At 37.3% G+C, this 19737-nt stretch overlaps 1 protein-coding gene across 16 annotated transcripts in view; it reads left to right on the top strand.

Annotated features, from left to right (window-relative positions):
• Agbl3 (AGBL carboxypeptidase 3) overlaps positions 1-19737 on the top strand; it is a 79078-nt gene that overhangs the window by 47543 nt on the left and 11798 nt on the right. For 12 of the 16 annotated variants that reach the window (XR_005284211.1, XM_038318120.1, XM_038318119.1 and 9 more), the window contains 5 exons: positions 3322-3388; positions 3792-3872; positions 6523-6580; positions 8898-8969; positions 15722-15950. Coding sequence is in view for 14 of the 16 variants with exons in the window: in XM_038318120.1 (XP_038174048.1) it covers positions 3322-3388; positions 3792-3872; positions 6523-6580; positions 8898-8969; positions 15722-15950 (507 nt within the window). In the remaining 2 variants the exon portion in view is untranslated. Of the gene's footprint in view, positions 1-541; positions 3277-3321; positions 3389-3791; positions 3873-6522; positions 6581-8897; positions 8970-15721; positions 15951-19737 lie in introns of those variants that run through there. The other 4 variants (XM_038318130.2, XR_005284214.1, XM_042054445.1 and 1 more) reach the window with 4 other exon arrangements.

Below are 19737 nucleotides of genomic sequence, written 5' to 3' on the forward strand. Positions count from 1 at the left end.
TTTTGACGTGAACCTTAGGCAATAGGAATCAGCATTTTGTCATAAAGCAGTATCACATACTATAAAAGTGCATAATGTCAAAGGAACATTGCCAGCATTCAAAGTCATCTGTGTCAGCTAGGCAGTAAAAATACTCTACAGCAGTGGTTCTCAACCTGTGGGTCGTAACCCTTTTGGGGTCACATATCCGTTATCCTGAATATCAGATATTTACATTGTAATTCATATCAGTAGCAAAATTACAGTTATGAAGTAGCAAAAAAATAATTTTGAGATTGGGAGTGGGGTCACTACAACATGAGGAATTGTATTAAAGGGTCACAGCATTAAGGCTGTACATACAGTATGTCTCTCTATTGTCTGTTCATCATTGAATACACTTGGTAGAAACTTTGAAATGAAAAAGAAAAGAAAAAAAGAAGCTCCCTTTATTTCCTCTGTTTAAAATCCAACAGAAAACAAACATCAATTCTGTTATACAGTAACATCTTCAAAGTACATCATTTGTACAGAAGGACTAAGACCCAAACTCTGTTTACAGAGATCCAAGCACGAGTGAGAGCACATCCCTCACACGGCTTTCCGATGATACTCAGGAGGAACCACTTCGTAATCACTGGCACTGAGCAAAGTTGCAGGATCCTTCGCCAGGTACTTGAGGAAATCTTGAAACTTTGAGAGACTGCAGCATGCTGAAATTCTCATAGATCGCCCTGACGCACCCATGTCCCAGCTGCATGGAACGACACATTCACTGAGACCATTTGCCTGGGGATCAAGTTTCAGGCATCCACGAGCCATGATGTCAGCTTTCAGGACTCTTTTGCTTCAACCCTGTTCATAAATGTTTCTTGGTTTTCAGCAATAGGATCCACTCAGGCCCTCTTCCTCCCAGGAGGCTGAGGTGCCTCGCTGGTACGGCCATCCTCTCCACTTCCTGGAGTTTCCCGCCTGTTCCTTTTTGTTGTTTTTCTGTCGCTGGCCAGATGTCTTCTTACCCGGAGCAGCCCCTCTCCTCTCGCCCTCTGCTTCCTTGCTCCTGATTGATTGACCTTTAACGTTCTCGCTGCTTCTGCAAATTGGTGTCCACAGACTTAAGTGCTCTGCTTTCTGGAACCCGTTTATCCCACCCCATCTGTTCCAACCACTGTGGTGTATGAAATATTGCCCTTGTTTGTCCTTTTGGTCCATTACACACTTTGCTTCCTAGACAAGTGGTCCGTGAAAGCACAGCACACCTCACCCTCCTGGGATTTAGGCTTTGGGTCTGCTTGGGTGCCATTTATAAATGATTCACCACTGCTCCTTCTCCCACCACCTCCAATTACCACCACCTACTCTCTACCACATGCTACTTTCAAAGGCTGCAGTTATAACCATATAGTCCAGCAGCCATTTGGGAGTATCTTCACACTTGTGTGATAGAGCCCATTCATCAGGGAGACATGTCACTCCATACCATTTGGAAGAAAATGGTCACTGTGATTGCTCCATTTTCAGATGTCTCAGCCTTGATTGTGTATCTTTCAGTCATGTAACTTCCACTTCAACAAGGAGGTATATCACCTCGACATGTAGAAAACCTAGCCACATTAGAATTGCCCCTGTAGATTCTCTAACCCTAGACAGATCAACCACAGTTGTATGAGCCATCATAGGGTCATGAAACTACTAAACCAGCTCATCTTTGTTTTTTAGGTTTAAACCAAATAAATTGAGAATAAGTCCACATAGTATTTAAACAGCTTTATTTATAATTGCCCAGACTGGAAGCAATCAAATGTCCTCTAATACATGAATGAATTTTGTATAAAAAGTATTCAATGATAAAATAAGTGAGTTGCTGAACCATGAAACAGTATGACAGAGCAGAAATCTAAGTCTATATTGCAACCACATACAATGGGTTTCATCTTAATGAATACAATACTAAAACAAGCATGGTCAAGAAATAATAACTGAGAAAGATTTGTTACCTGTAGCAGATAAGGAGAGCAAACAGCAATGCCTTCCTCAAAGACAGTGTAGGAATTTTACTTATAAAGCCTGTAAATATTAGTATAAGAAAGCACTGGAGGGGTGGACACTTTCCTGAGCTTGCTCAGTTAAGGAGTAGATTCTTGAACATACTCAGCTTTAAGTCATGCTTCATGAAAGAAAAATGGCAGCCACACTGATGCATTCATGGCCCAGGATCATATCACAGATTTGAAAATGTAAAAATGGCAGACAGGAACACTTCGGGACATGCTCAGTTTGCATCCTACAGGAAAAGACACTCTAGTGGTAAATGAGTATAGGAGTCTACCCTACAGTGCCTGCCTCGGTGTTGGTAACAGTATTGGTAAATGAAAGAAGTCTGAAAAGGCTGTGTGGTCTCAACGACCTGACACAATGGCAAGACAGAACTAGTGGGGGAAGGGCAAGTGGTCGTCCAAAGTTCCCTGGAAACAGAATCATGGATAGGCAATCAGATTTTTGAGACAATGAAATTGTGTTTGACGCTGTAGCAGTAAAAGATACATGTCTTTATAAGTTTGTCAAAGCTTACAGAATATATGTTGAGTCAGCTAGTAGACAATAGATTTTCTGTCCATTGTAAGAAATTTTCATGTAGCACAAGAAGCCAATAGTAGAGAAAACTGTGCAGCAGAGAGCTGTGAAATATCTGTTGTGCATTTCTGTAAACCTAAAACTTATTGAAAAGTAAAAATCTATTAATTAACAATAATATATAAGAAATACAACCCAAAAGTATTTCCTTTCATGGGTTGTTGCTCAAACAAATAAAGTTTGTCTATTAATACCTTATATTAAGTGATTATAATTAGAAATAGATTTGTGTTTGACCTTTTGTTTCTTGAGGTACGACACTTTGGGTGGCCCTTAATTGTCTTTAAGCAAGATAGAAATATAATGACATAAAATTAATTTTAAGAGCTAATGATACCCATAAGAGTTAGAGAATTCCACAGATATATCGCTTGTTTACTTATTAACAAAGAATACTGGGCCTCGCTGTGTGCCAGGTGCTATTCTCACCCTAGCAGCACAGTAACGAACCAGACAGAAAAGATAAACCATGCTCTCGTGGGCTTACATTCCAACAACATATTCCCAAACATCTATCTATAGTTTCTGTCATTCAGAAAATAAAAATACCATTTCTAAGTTGTATGGGACTACCTAATGATAAATAACTTTTGTAAATATCATTATCTTTAGAATTGGAATTGTCTATTCAAATAAAATAATAAAGTAAAAGCGATGTTGAAATTTTAAATTCTGAAAACTGTAATTATTATTATTTTCCTTTTCTAGCAGTCGAGGCTCTGACAGTTCAGAGTCCAATGACACTCCGACTTATCTTCTCAAGTTGACCTCTCAGGTATGATTTTAAAGTTTTGCTTCAGTATGGATATGTTAAACAGGTACACTGATTATTGTTATTACTAACAACCAGGAAAAGGTCTGTGCATCTATCATTATTGTGCAGTAATAATTTTTTCTGATTATGTACATGTCTTTAAGTCATAGAATTTTTATTCCAACCCAGATGTGGAGTAATCTTCTCTCCTGGGGATTAGAAAACATTTCTAAAGCCGCAATTACCTTTTAATAGACTCTTCCGTTTGCTTTGCATGCATCCAGGGTGCACAGTTGCAGTGGGAGGAAAGGGGTCATTACTCCATCTTCTAGGAAGTGAGTCTCAAAATGCCTATATTTGACACCCAAAATGACTGACTTTGATATATTCATTAAATACTAATTTAAAATACTCTTTTACATAGGCAAAAAACAAGAAAAAGTATCTGAAAACAAAGAGGGAAAGAAATGCCACCTTAGCAAAGCGCTGGAATCACGCAAGAGAGGTAAATCATGATTACTGTAATGATTTAAAATGTTTTAAATATGAATGCAAGAGAATAGCAAGTCATGTGTTCTCATTTTTCCTCAGAAAAAACTGAATAGAACTTTGATCATATTATTTGCTATTTAAAAAAACTCAAAAGATCCTTGACAGGTGAGAGACAGGTCTTACTAAGATGACATGTTCAAATTTCATTTGTATTTACTTTATTTTAAAAATATTTGAGAAAGCTTACAGAATGAATCTATGATATTTGAAAAGAAACTTAAAAGCAAGGAAACCTAAGAAAATATGAAGGAATGAAAATAGATGGTGCAGAGAGATGGCCATCTAAGTGACAGCCGAGAGCTGAGAGATGATGGCCATCTAAGTGACAGCCGAGACCGCAGCAAACCTCTTCACTAGCAAACTGCAAACACTGCTTAACAAAGAAAGAAGAACAGCCATTAAAATCCTAAGATTATATATGAAAAAAATAAGGTTAAAATGAAAACTATTTAAAATATCCTCACATTCATTGAAAATAGCAAGTCTAAGAATCCAAACTGTCCTTGTTCCACTCTTAGCTCAGTTGGGCAGAAATGCTACTGCAGAATAGTACAGCCAATAAAATAGGGGACACCTTTCCCCACGGTTAACAGAGATATATTCCCAGGAGGAAGAAGGCATTGGTAATCCAGCCTCCAACTACCTGATTCTGAGGCTAAGTTTGGGGTGAGTGCAGAGAAAAGGACAAAGAATCCTATTCCAACCCAAGTGTTTAGCTAGAGGTTTCATCTTGGGTGCTACATAAGGGACCCCTGGTCATTCTCGCCTTGTAAAGTATGGATTCAGGTCCTGGAGAGGCGAGTGGTGAAGACCTAAGGCTTTGATAGCCAGGTTCTAGTCAGAAGAGCATCATCGTCACCAGCCCCACATCCAGAACTAAGGCCTGAAAAGAGAGTCAGGCCATACAACAAAAAGCATCCTAGTCTCTTCCCAAAGAATTGATTTCATTTGCAACAGATGAAGAAAGCTAAAGCTAAGGAAATTTTTAAACATTTTTTTATTGATCTTTATTGAGCTCTGCATTTTCCTTTGCTCCCCTCCCGTCTCTCCCCTCCCCTACAACCGCCTCCCACGGTCCCCATGCTCCCAATTTACTCAGGAGATCTTGTCTTTTTCAATTTTCCATGTAGATTAGATCCATGTATGTCTCTCTTAGGGTCCTCATTGTTGTCTAGGTTCTCTGGGAGCTTAGGAAATTCTTAAAACCCGTGCACATATGGTACAAAGAAATTGGACAGAGATTGGTGGGTTGATTAAAAACACATGCCAAACTGTATCCGGGCTACAGCAGAGAAGTGGGGAGACAGCTGGGAGGAGCCTTCCAGAACTCAGAACAGATTTCATACACAACTTCTAGACTTGTCCATTTAAAACATTCACCTGGTGAGCAAATTATGACCCTGGACAGGGTAAAAGACATTCGAGCAATCAGCCAAAAATCAGTGTGAGTTGAACAACTCTGTGTAGTCAGAGACAACTCCTGTCATTGAAACAAACACTCTGAACCACTGAGCCATTTCGTCAACCCCATAATCAATTTTAATTTTTGCCTTTTTCCTCATTTCCGTAGATATGACAATATCTGTTGTCAATTATATATCAAAGAAATGGATTTGTGTTTTAACTATTTCAAGTGTTATGTTTGTGTTCTATTGTGTGTTGTTTTATATGATTTGATTTGTTTTACTGAGAGGTTCTACTTTGTCATCCAGACTGGACTCAAAGCTCTAGAATCATAGATGTTAGCATTAACTCTGTTTCTTTTTTTTTTTGTCTTTTGTTATGTTTATTAGCCACTTCCTGAAAGGATATAGGACATAGACAGTGGTACAGCCCACATATGTTACTTGTAACAATTTCTTCCCTACTGGCCATAGTTCTATCATTCTCTTTTCCATAAAAACAAACAAACATACAAACAAACAGTGATATAACTGTCACTATGCAGTAACTCTATCTCATAGTCTAGTGTTACTGAATTATATGCACTAGATGATGGCAAAAATGCTTTTATCTTTCCCTCCTCAGACCTTTTAGAAAATTCTTTATAATATTAGGCAAAGAAACAAAAACTTGAAAATGTTTAAAATGTTTTCATTCACAATGATTTGTACATTAGTCAAGGTTCACTGTCAAAAGTTCAGTATGCATCTCTTTTAGTCCAAAATGTCAGGTTTGTGTTTCCTCTCAAAAGAGAAAGCAATATACTTGCAGTTTCCTTTGTTTTAGAGTTCTTTATAAAGCTCAAGAAAATATTCTTTACCTATCATATATAGGCATAGTTCTGAAATTTGTTGATACATTTTTCACACAACTGTGTATATTTTCATCTATTTCATACTCTCAACTTCTAATTTAAATAATTCTAATTTAACATTTTTATCCCTTTGTCAAGATATATGAGTGCTGTATGAGGAAAACATCTCTCTTTAGTAGTAATGAACAAAAATACTAATTTTTTCTGCTATTTATTAATAAAAGAAAAATAAAAATAAATAAATGTTTGTTGAAAACCCTTCATATTATAATCAAATAAGAAGCATACCCCAGTTTCATGTTTATAATATATCATCATCCTACTTTCTGATTCTCTGTTCCATTAGGTTTATGGTAAAGAACATTTGCTCCAAAGACACGAAGAATCAAATTCTGATGTGAAAGGTAAACTTCTGTTTTACCTTCTCACAATTATTTATTCAGCAACACTCATTTTATGCCATAACTTTGAAGTTGGTGCTTGGTGCCAAAAATTCTTTTTTTTAATTTTTATTTACTTTTTTCATTTTGTTTTCTGTAGCTTTTGGAGCCTGTTCTGGAACTCTCTCTGTAGACCAGGCTGGCCTCGAACTCACAGAGATCCATGCCTGCCTCTGCCTCCCGAGTGCTGGCACTAAACGTATGTGCCACCACCGCCCTGCGCCAAAGATTCTAAGATGTATATGATGACTGACAAGATGGCTTGGCCGGCAAAGGCGCTCACCACACATGCCTGGCAACCTAAGTATGGCTCCTAAGACCCACATAAAATTGGAAGGCAAAAACCAATTCCACAAAATTGTCCTCTGAACTCCACATGCTCTCAGTGGCATGTACTCTGCCATACAAACACTTCATGTATGCACACATGACACAAAATGATTAGTAAATAAATATGTTTTAAAGAAATATATGATACCAGTTCTTCCTTTCAGGAGCTCATCTTCTAACCAGGGAAGAAGAGCAAGTAAGCAAGCACTGTGTTGCAGGTACAATGCCCGTAGTGAGAGCCGTGTCCCCAGGAACCAGTGACAGGAGTAGTCAGGAACTCTGAACAGCAGAGAGCCCACATATTTGAGGCACACTCTTCGGGTTGTGGACAATTGCCCTCAAAGAGAATATAGGAATTTCGTGTTTTTTAAACTGTCTACTCCTGTCATTTCCTAATTTAATAGAGTGTGATCCCAGGAAAGAAATTAGATCTGCAGCATTCATTTGTTTCTGCTGCAGAGTGCTGTCTGATAGATGTCTTTAGCTGACCTACGATTGCTGATATTTAACTTCTATCACCTTATCCATAACTCCTCCTTAAGAAGAACCATAAGATGTATAATAAATATATAAGTATATAGATATGTACATTATACAAACAAAAATAATTATTTAATTTTATGTAGATGTGTGCTAATTTATTATACATTTATACCACCATTATCTCCCCAAAAGGAGTTGAGGTAACCTAATTAAAATGTATACATACATGTGTGCATACATTCATTCAGTCTGTGAAATAGGAAACTAAACATTGAAAGATAAAAACCTTACCACGAACAGGGGAGGTTAGATAAGATTAATTTCACTAGAACTTTAAACTAGCCACTCTTTCTGATAGTGATCACTAAGGAATTCAGTGATTTTTTTAATATAACTTTTGTTTAAAATGTCAGAAATCAGAAATAAAGATAAACACAAAAGGGGCTAGAAACATAGCTCCATTGTGTAACATGTTTGTTGCTCAAGCATGAGTTCCTGAGTTTGGACTCTCAGAACCCATGTAAATCAGACACAGGAGCACACAACTGTAATTACAATATACTGAGGGTAAGATAGGAGAAGTGTACAGGAGAATCTCCATAAGCTTGTATGCCAGATACCTTGACACTTGGCACACGCAGAAACAAACAAGAGACCCTGAGGTAGTCCCCTGACCTCCACACATATGTTATGGCATGCACATGCTCACATTCGTGTGCACACAGATACACACACACACATTTTTTAAAAGATAAAGTAAAAATAATATCTTAGAATACTTTTTAACCATTTTATAAGTCTTTACACAGACATCACATCTTAATAAATGGCATAATCTTGTTATTTTGTATGTTTCTTTTTCATTTAAAATTAAAGTTGTTGTCGGCTTTTCATTTTTGGTTTTTGGGGGGTGTTGGGAGTTTTTTTTCCTTTGTTTTTTTGAGACAGGGTTTCTCTGTGTAGCCTTGGCTGTCCTGGAACTGACTCTGTAGACCAGGCTGTCCTGGAACTCCCAGAGATCCACCTGCCTCTGCCTCTGGGGTACTGGGATTAAAGACGTGCACCACTACCACCCGGCAAGATTAGAGTATTTTATAAACATTCTTGCATGTGAAAAATGATTTTATTCTGTAAATCTTAATTTGTTTAGCTAGTCCCATTGTTCAACTTTTCTTTTGTTTCTAACTTTTCTTTTTAATTGTAAACAATATGAAAATCTCTCCATTTGTGGGTACAACTATTTCCTTCTGTTAAACTCCTAGAGAAGGAATTGTTTCCCCAGGGGTATAAATACTTGAAATACAACAAAATTTATATTTAAAGATATTATATGTTAATTTCATTGAGTTCAACTACTATTCACACGTTATTTGAACTTTTTATTTTGAAAGGAGATACAGAATATTAATGAACTGTCAGTAATCCACCATTCTTTTCCATTTGCTGTGATCCTTACCATCTTCTCTAGATCCAAGGCCAACTGTACCAGATGTTTATGTGGCTCACTGTTTCAGAAGACCATTGCCTAATCAAAGCTTGGGTAAGTAAAGAGGACTCAGAAACGTGTGAGAACCTATAATCTGAACATGTGCAATAATAATAATCTTTATATAATCAAGATCTACATATTTTCAAGAATAAGATGCTATCTTAAAAACAGATTGCCAACCAGTAGTTCACCTTAACAGAAACTTAGGAGCTTGATTTTTTTTTTTTACTTCTTTCTGGCTATAGAAATGCTTAGAAAAAAAACAACAGAAATTGGTTATACATGAGTTTGTTTTTAATTTTGTATTTACTTTCATACACACACACACACACACACACACACTCCCTTTCCTACATTCGTGTCTTTTTTTGTTTTGTGACTAAGTTTAACTGGAACTGACTTTGTGACCATAGATTCACAAGTGACTATTGGAGCTTGGTTGGATTGGCAGTGGATACACAACTGAAGACAATGACTCCCCTTCTCCCAGAAGCTACCAGGCAACACAAAGGGATAGGGCTCAGTGAGCCCCTCCCTATGCATGACTAGTTATGGACATGAATCTGTTTCTTATAGTTTTATACTACCAGAAAGAGAACAGAATGTTTATCTTGTTATATCTAATATTTACATTTACATCTCATCAAACCCTAAGGCATAGATAAACTTTGAGTGTACTCTAGTCTGAGCCCTAATTCATTAGTCCTAATTCATCAGGCTGATACAACTTTTGACCACAAGTAGCTTATTAAATTGCAATACAGTTGCTAAAGAGCTTCAGTAATGAAGCAACTATTGCGAAAGAGCTTTCAGTTAAGGAAATTGAAAAGATAATGAGTACCATCCCAATGCCCACCTGACCTACTCTTCTCTCTCTCAAGAAGGCTAAAGGACTATGTTGTTTCACTGACAACTGAAGGACATATCTAACTATTTAGGAGATAGATATCTAAAAATAGGGCCTAGGTGGACATGGTGGGCCACTGAGGGCAGAAGCGAGATCCCCAGTAGCTGGCTTGAGTAGATGAGTCAGGAATGTCTGGGTTCAGGTAAGAGACCTCATCTCCATATATAGGAATACGACAATCAAGGACGACACAGGACATCAGACTCTCTCTCTCTCACACACACACACACACATGCACACGCACACACACACAAACCATAGAGGATATGCTACAACATGGAGAAACTAATTTGAGATTAAGTGTCAAGGAAAATAAACTAGAGTAAAATTGATTTGGACACTTAAAATGGACTTGGGAGACAGAGCTACTCTCACATACATCCACAGTTAAGTCTTGAACTCTGTTCAAACACAAGTACCGCAGAGGAAGCTGAACTTAGGGCCTGGCATACTTCAGATTCCTAAAACATAGTTTATTAAGTTCTACTAACTTTTGCACAATAGACCCCTCCCCCCAAACTACCCAGAGAATGGTACATACAATATACTTTTTACAAGGCAATTTAACTTAGCCAGAACAAATCATTTCAAATCCCTCATGCAGCTTAAAACTATAAATGCAGCCATAATTTTGTAAACCTCAGAGCACTTACTCTGGGCTACTAGACTATGTCCCAGGTGGCCATCCTCGCTTTAAATTGAATAAATCCTTTGTTCTCACATTTGGCATGCCTTCGCTTTACCTGTTGACAGAGGCATCCTCAAGGAAAAGAAGTAAAAACATGTAGGTAGACTAAGTCTCATGAGTCTGGGATTAGACAAACAAGAACTAAATCATTTGAAAATATTTCCACCTTCCTCCAAAACAATGCCGGTCAAAATAGTAGATGATGAACTCACTTTCATGTTAATTGAGGGGTATGCTGATCTCGTATATGGAGATTTTGAGGCTAGCCTAAACTACATAAGACCATACCTTTAAAAAGAGTTAATGTCTATATCAGAGGAAAGAAATATTATAAAGTACATTTCATCACTATATACTGGTTAACTTGTTCTGCTGTTAATTATGGTTGCCACTGTTAACTAGTTCTATTACTATTTTGCTTAAATAATAAAATATATATAATAGCAAGGAAGATAATATGTAGTAATATATAATTTAGGCCCCAATTTTTATTTTAAAATATTTGCATAATAGTTATTTGATTACATTATACTTTACTTTGATCTAATACATCTGCATCCTAGATCAGCTCTCTAAAATGTTGATCACATCAGTGTATATGTAAATGTCCTTCACAAGTTTGGGGTTGTTTTATTTTGATTTTTGGTGATGGTGGTTGTTTCTTCTTCCTTCTCCTTCTTCTTCTTCAACTTCTTTTTTGTTTGTGTATTCAGAACCTCTCACATGCTAGGCAAGACCTCTGCCACTGAGCTACACTCCTGGCCCATAGATTACTTTCCAATTGGTAATTAATATATAGATATTATTTTTCTATTTATTCTTCTTTTAGAACAGTCTTATTAAAAGGCTCACTAGAGGAAAATGTGCTCATATATTTCATGTGTGTGAACAAAACATTATTAAACTAAAGATGAACTAAATTATCTAGCCATTAAGTGTACATAAGTAATTACCAAGAAAATAAGAAAAATTAACATCTGTTGATCTTAAAATGTAACTAGATATCTTATGGTATATTATCCTTTTTAGTGAAGATTCCTGGACATAGCTTTTATGCCCAAAAAATGCACCCAAGGTAGGTGAACTATTCTTGATTTCTCCTAAACATATTATTCTTTTTCTTCTATCTTAGAATGTTTTGATTTTGAATTAAAGCAACAAAGTTACTCTTTTTTAAAAAAAAAAATGTTGATCAAGCATTTTTTTAGATCCTACCTGTCTAGATCACTCTAAAATGTAAGAGCACTCACAGATGCAGTTTTGAAGGGTTCTGAGACAATTTCAATATCCCCAAACTTTAAAGTCTTAACTAAATGTTTATGATTGAATTATCTGGCTTCTCATTTAAAAAATAAAATTTTCTGGCAAATTCATTATCACTGTAGAATACATACACAGCAAGCATGTGCTTTACTACCGTCTCATAGTTTATGGGCCATTGGTCACACAGAGATAAAACTAGTATCTAAAGCCTAGAAAAGGTATACAAAGGGAAGTCAAAGATTACATTGACCAACTTTGAATCTCTGTCTCAACTAGTAACTATTGTATCTCTGTTACCTTTGGCCAATTTTTCTGTCCATAGGAATAATGATATCAACCACGGTCTGGATGGTGACTTAGATAATCACAGATAAGCCTCTGAGAATTCACTGAATTTGCACAACTATGTAATTACACTACAAGAGGTACAAGAGGCTTTCTCTTCCTTCTTTGGCTTCTTTCTCAAGAACCTGATTTCTGTTCAACAACAGAAAAGGTTCTCTTTGAGTGTGTACTCTCTTATTCCAAAAGCCCAGAGAACTGGTTACATAAGTGATAATATGACAGGCATCTTTAGACATAACTATACTTGGACCTAGAATTAAGAATTTTAAGATAAGCTATTCTATTGAAAGAAATCAAATGATAAATATCAAGATAAGAAAAGATGGGGAGTCAGGCAGTGGTGGCACACGCCTTTAATCCCAGCACCCGGGAGGCAGAGGCAGGCGGATCTCTGTGAGTTCAGGGCCAGTCTGATCTACAAGAGTTAGTTTCAGGACAGCTAGGACTGCTACACATTCTGTCTCAAAAACAAAAAAAGAAAGAAAAAACAAAAGAAAAGATGGGACCGAAGAAAGGTCTTGGTGGTTAAAAGTGTTTATTGTCTTCCAGAGGACCTGTGCAGCTGACATGTGGTACACAGAAATTCATGCAGACACAAACACATACACATAAATAAAAATGTATCTTTACAAAGAGAACAGGAAAAGCACTGGAATTAGAAGACAGGACTGTTAGATTTGATGCTGCCTCTTATTACCTGTATGATCATAGGAAAATTGCTTAATCTTATTATCCCCCTGTGGGACTAGTACTAGATATCTTGCCTGTATCACAGGCTGCTGAGAGCTCAGAGATTACATACTAAGGAGTAAAATGCAAATAGAAGAACTGCATTACTCTTGTGTAAGTAGCTGACATTGAGATTACAGTGCTCAGTTTCTTTCAGCTGCCCACATGCGAGTCAGAGTCTTATTTTATTTTTATTTTTTTATTTTTTGGTTTTTCGAGACAGAGTTTCTCTGTGTCTTAACAAAGACCAACGGACATATATTTTAAAAACTTGTAAGGGTCCAGTCCAGGAATCAGTTCAGTCCAAAGGAATCGACATGTATGAAAGTTGTTTCAAAGTGTCATCCTTGAAATGTCCTGTGAACAAACAAACTTCAAATTGGATTGAGAAGACAAGAATACCAACAGGTTTTTTAAATTGTTGTTTAATACTTTAGTAATACACAAAGATCCTTTATATTATGTCATCATAATAAATATCATCCAATCCCAATTATGGGAACTACATTAGTAAACAGAGAATTCATAACCATTGCCCTTCTGTGTCTGGAAAGTAGTTAGCTTATTTTATATCTGAATGAGCACATTTAAAAATTCCTTGGTTTAATATAGCCTTGAAAAAATTAACTGCATCCTTCAAAATAGCTCTATTATCAGTATCCTACAACCAAGGAACTTTGTCTTAATGCTATGACCATCTTCTGGTAGTTTCTGCTTCCCAAGCATGGGGTTTTCCAGTTGTAAACAACCTTTAACTTTGTGTCTCTAAAGTGGCCCTAAAACAATTGAAAACCTCTGTAGGCCATAGTACTGTCTAGAGATGTGTCCAAGAACTACCCCTTACAGAAGCCCAAAGAACACTGGTCCAATTCTCATTCATCATAGTAACAGATGTTGGGTTAAGTTGTAGAGGTAAAACTAAAGTCAACTTCAACCTCATTCTACTTAATGAATCTAAAAGTCATGCTAAATACAAAACCAGACATAGGCTGGGCAGTGGTGGCGCACACCTTTAACCCCAGCACTTGGGAGTCTGCGGCAGGTGGATCTCAGTGAGTTGGAGGTCAGCCTGGTGTACAAAGCAAGTTCCAGGACAGTCATAACTGTTACACAGAGAAACACTGTCTCAAAAAATAAAAGAGAGAGAGAGACAGACAGACAGACAGACAGACACAGACAGACAGACAGACACAGACAGACAGACACAGACAGAAACAGACAGACACAGACAGACAGACAGACAGACAGACAGACAGACAGACAGACAGACAGACAGAGAAAGCAAGCCTGACATAAATAGATAATGCTGTGTGGTTGCATGTTTATGAAAGCAACGTTTACTGGAGAGAAAAACAAACAAATACAGTTCCCTAGAGTTGGAGCTATATGGAGAACTGGATATACCGTAAGAATCCATTTAGGGATGATCTGTATGTAATATAAAATTTTCCCTCAATGATTTTTAAGGGTGTAGGTCAGTAGTGTTAAGTTCTTTGGCATTATTCTGCAAACAATCTTCAAGACTTTTTAATCTTTTTTTTTTTTTTTTTTTTTTTTTTTTTTTTTTTTTTTTTTTTTTGGTTTTTCGAGACAAGGTTTCTCTGTGGCTTTGGAGCCTGTCCTGGAACTAGCTCTTGTAGACCAGGCTGGTCTCGAACTCACAGAGATCCGCCTGCCTCTGCCTCCCGAGTGCTGGGATTAAAGGCGTGCGCCACCACCGCCCGGCCAAGACTTTTTAATCTTAAAACACGGAAACTATGCATATTAAATAGCTTCTTGCTTTTCCTCCTCTCAGCCCTGGAAACTATTCTACGCATTGCTCCTAGACATTCCCTATAAGTTAAGTTGAATATTTAGAAGACAGAGTATTTGTCTTTGGGGGACTACCTTATTTTACTTAGCACCATGACTTTGAGATTTAACAATGTCAGTATTTCCATGCACTTTGTAAATGATGCAGCTGTGGATGTGGGGACAAATGTGTCTTTTATGCCACGCTCTCAATTCTTTTGGGATTGATGGAATCCACTTGGAAATATGATAAATCTGTTTTTAGCTTTTTGTTTATACTGTTCTCCACATTAGCTGCACCATCTTACACTCCTCATCAACAGTGCACATCTGTGTTCAAAGCCCTCCCATTAACACTCATGGTTCTTATGATGACCTATGACAGTGGTTCTCAACCTGTGGGCCACAGCCCTTTTGAGAGCAGTCAAATGACCTTTTCACAGGGGTAGCATATCAGATATTTACATTATAATTCATAACAATAGCAAAATTACAATTATTTAGTATCAATGAAATAATTTTTGGTTAGAGGGTCACCACAACATGAGGAACTGTATTAAAGAGTTATTGCAAAGGAAGGTTGAGAAGCACTGACCTCTGAGGTCCTATATTGTCTAAATTCACACTGCTACCTGATTTATAGCCTTCCTTTCATTCACTTGCTTTAGCCACTGATGCTGTCTTAGTGGCCTCAACATGCTGCCATATTCCCATCTTAGTAAAAGCTTTTGCTCTTGACTGTCCTTTGCCCAAAATATCTTTCCCATGGTATCTGTTTGGCTTAATCCATGACGCCTATGATACATCAGAGTCATAGATCGGCCTTCTTATTGAATATGTAAGTCAATCATCTTCTACCCTAGAATTCTCCATTTCCCTCCTTAGCCTTATTTTACCCTGTAAACTTTATTATTTAACATACTAGGTATTTTACTTACCCATTGTTATCAACCATAAACTTTAGATAGCAAAGACTTACAGATAAAACCCCTCATGTGGAATTTGGCTTAATACAAAATTGCTGAATGAATATACTCATATGTATATTCATATATATATATATATATGGTTGCTTCCTAGAGTCACATCATGAATTGAAGAGCAAAGTAAAAAGATGTGTATCTTTCCAAAGCAAGAGGACCGGCACAAATTGGACAGATGATGAAAAAAGATTCTACAGGGATAAAAGAATAGCTCAGACCCAGGAAATACTACAGTATTTACTCCCTATCGTGGAATCCTCTAAAAGCATGAAATCTACTCAAATGAAAGACCTATTCACTCCAGGAGCTGACTTCCAGCAACATCAGTAAGCCAATGCCGTTCATCATGCTTACCTATGTATTGCTGGGAACAAACCCAGGACCTGTTAGACTATGCAAATGTTCTACCTCCAAGCCACCCCCAAGCCCGTTCCTTAGTATTTAATACAGTTTTATAAGGAAGTATAACCTGTTAGTTCAGTATCTTTAGAAACAAACATAGGCTTTTAAAAATAGCATCCACAACATCACAAAACCCAAGGTCATAATTATATACTAGGTATGTAACGGATTAAGTTATCAGGCATTATTTGACCTATTACTCATATAAAATACTTTAGTTTGTATCTATAAAGTAAGTATGTATAAGTAAGATGTAACTATAGCATGACTTGACGATTTTTAGGTATTTTAAAACTTTATACTTCTGAGGGAGTGCAGTAGGATTAAAATAATCTTGGCTGCTTCAACTATTTGGTACTCAGAGGAAAACAATAATAAGATTATTTCTTTTAAAGATGGGAAACAGAACTTTCTCCAAAGCACAAAAGAAAACTACATAAATAAAAGTAAAAATAATGAAATCTGAAAATAATAAATATATTAGTATTATTGACAACATTTTATAAAATATTGCCTATGTGCCAGATATTTTTTCTAAGTTATATGCTTATGACCAGCATGGCCCTATATTTACAGTTTCCACATCCCTGGATATAACTAATCTCAACCCTAAATATATTTCTAATCTGTTCTTGGTTGAATCTGCAGATACAGAACCCCCCAGTACAGAGGTCAGACTGAGTACCTTACATTTTACATATAACAAGATTAAGATGCAAAGACATTAAACAATTTTTTCAAAGTCACACAATAGGTAGAAGAATTTGGATTCAAATTGTTAAAATTTTTTATTTCCAAGTCCAGAGTACATACCTACGAATTAACTGGAAAATTGCAGAGATTTTAATGGGCAAAGAGTATAGCCAAGCGATTCACAAAAGAAATACCATGACCAGTGGCTGGAGAGATGGCTCAGTGGTTAAGAGCACTGGTTGCTCTTCCAGAGGTCCTGAGTTCAATTCCCAGCAGCCACATGGTGGCTCACAGCCATCTGTAATGAGATCTGGTGCCCTCTTCTGGCTTTCAGGAATACATGCAGGCAGAACACTGTATACATAATAAATAAATGAATAAATAAATCTTTAAAAAAAAGAAAGAAAGGAAGGAAGGAAGAAAGAAAAGAAAAGAAAGAAATGTTATGGCCAACAAACATTTAGAAATGTTCAGTCTTGCTAATTTGAAAATTACAGATTAAAGCAATGATAAAACAGCATTTAATTTTTTGCTGTTCAGTGGGAGAATCTATTCCCTGACTGTGGGACACAGGTCGGTAGTTTCCAGAAGGCATTTCGACAATATAAATGAAAACTCCTGATTTCACGTTACTCTCCCCTTCTCCTCCTCCTGTTTGTGGTGTTCGGGGCTGAGCCGCGGGCCTCACACATGCTCCTGAGCCACCATTGCACCGCCCTTCTTGACTAAAGGAATTTCACTTTGGGAAGTTTACTTTAAGGAAAAAAACTAAATAAGAATTATAAGACATTTAATGTTCATTTTATCATTGTTTATAGGAGATAAAAATTAAATATAAATGTTCAAGAATAAAAATACTGCTTAAATTAATTATGAAATATTATTGTGTAGTATTTCAATATTGCGAGTGAATATTGTTATGATTCAGCCACAATATGGCTGACACTTCCCGGTTCCAGGGCCATGCATGTGCAGACAAACCCTCAGGCGTGAGCCTTTGCGCCGCATGCATGAGCTCCCTCATCTGCGTATGATGTAACCATGCCATTCCCTTGTTCCCCACCCTCTCCCTCCCTTTTTCCCTTCTTTTTTCCCTCCCTCCCTCCCTCCCTCCCTCCCTCCCTCACTCTCTGTCTCTGCACACTGACTTCCCAGGCCTGTACACCCCCTCTAATAAACTCCTAAGCGGGTTTGTTGTGTGCTCCATGTTTCCTTCTCACTCGTGCCAGGTAATTTCAAATATTAATTAATAAAAAATGATGTTTATAATGTATTGTGTAACATGGGCTTTATACCCACTTTATTTGGTGTGATTATGTGTACATGTATGTATGCATTATACACATTCAAATACAGTGGAGAAGAAAATCTCTAGAAGCACATATCCTAAAGAGTGGTTATTTCTGCATGGGTATTAGTGATGAATAATGTTCCTCTTTGTGATGTTTATTCCTTTACTGAATAATCATCAAAACCAGTATGATACAAGATGGGCAGCAGGTGACCATCTCCAGTGAAATGCTGTAACAGTTGTGATGGGAAGACCCTATTTGACAGGGATTGAGTTTCATAATTAGGCAGCTAAAATATGAAAAAATAATGTGAACCTAGGCAGGCAAACAGAGTATAGAGTATAATATCAGCAAAATTATGAATGAGGGTGCTAAAGAAACAGCCAAGTGACTAAGAGGTTACTGCACACTGACTTTTCACGCAGAGGACCAAAATTTAGTTCTCAGCTCCCACACAGTGCTTCACATTTGCCCCTGATCCAGTTCCAGAGTATTGAACACTTTCTTCTGGTCTCCACAGGCACATTCCCACACATACATACATACACACACACACATACATACATGTAATAAAAAATTAAATCATTTTTAAAGGTTATAAATTAAGGCTGGCGAGATGGCTCGCCGGTTTAGAGAGTTGGCTGCTCTTGCAGAGGAGCCACACACACTTGCCGGCACCCACATGGTAGCTCACAACGATCTAAAACTCCAGTTCCAGGGATCTCGCCCTCTTCAGGCCTCTGTGGGCACCTGCACACACATGGTGGGAATGCACATTGCTGCAAACACAAACACCTAGAAAATATTTTTGGAAATTACAAATCAGGAAAACTAACTGCAAAATATAATAGATATTGGCATAGAGCCTGAGAAATTGAGACTCCAGAGTAAGCAAAAGGTCTAGGCAATAATTTTCTAGTCGTTGTAATAAAAGAGTCCTCACACTTCAAGTCTAGGATGCTCTCAGTGTGGACAGGCTGAGACTGAAGTGCTGGCGAGGCCTACAGCAACTAAACCCCTTTGTTTACAAATAAAGGAACCAGCCTAAGAGAGAGATTAAAAAGCACAGTTATAATGATAAGAGGGAAGAAATATAAGAAAATTAAAGGTGGTTTGTGGAAACAGAAAGAAAAGCAGTTATCCAGGACTGGAACTGGGAAGGAGAAATCCTCCAGGGCTTTTACACGTTAGCACCATTCTGTAGAAGGTGGCCACACCCCATCCTAGATTTGCAAAGATGCAAATTGCTTGTTTACAAATATGAAAGAAGATTGGCAACTGTGCTAATGGGTGGAGGTCACATAGTTTCTTGTGACTATTGGAAGCCCTATCCTACAACAACAAAAAAAAAAAAACCAGAAGTTTCTGCTGTGGATATACAAGGAGCAGTAACAATAGTACATTGTTTTGTGATTTTTTTGTTGTTGGTGGTGGTGGTTGTGGGTTTTGTGTATGTTTTGTTTTGTTTGTTGTTTCTTTGTTTTAGAGCTGTCTTTCAAGATGCCTTTTCTCTGTTCTATACATCTTGGTTTAACTGGCACAGCAATATTCTACACTGTTACCTATAGGTACTGACTGATACAGGGTAAAGGGAGAACAAGGGGTAAGCAAGAAACAAGAGCTCCTTTTGCTAACTGTGTTGGAAATGAATGCGTGTGTTTGAAGCACAGAGACTAAACAGCTTGCAGAAGTGCCAGGTGGAGTTCTGACACTGCGCATAATTACA

This window comes from Arvicola amphibius, chromosome 2 (assembly GCF_903992535.2).
Source record: "Arvicola amphibius chromosome 2, mArvAmp1.2, whole genome shotgun sequence".
NCBI lineage: Eukaryota > Metazoa > Chordata > Mammalia > Rodentia > Cricetidae > Arvicola > Arvicola amphibius.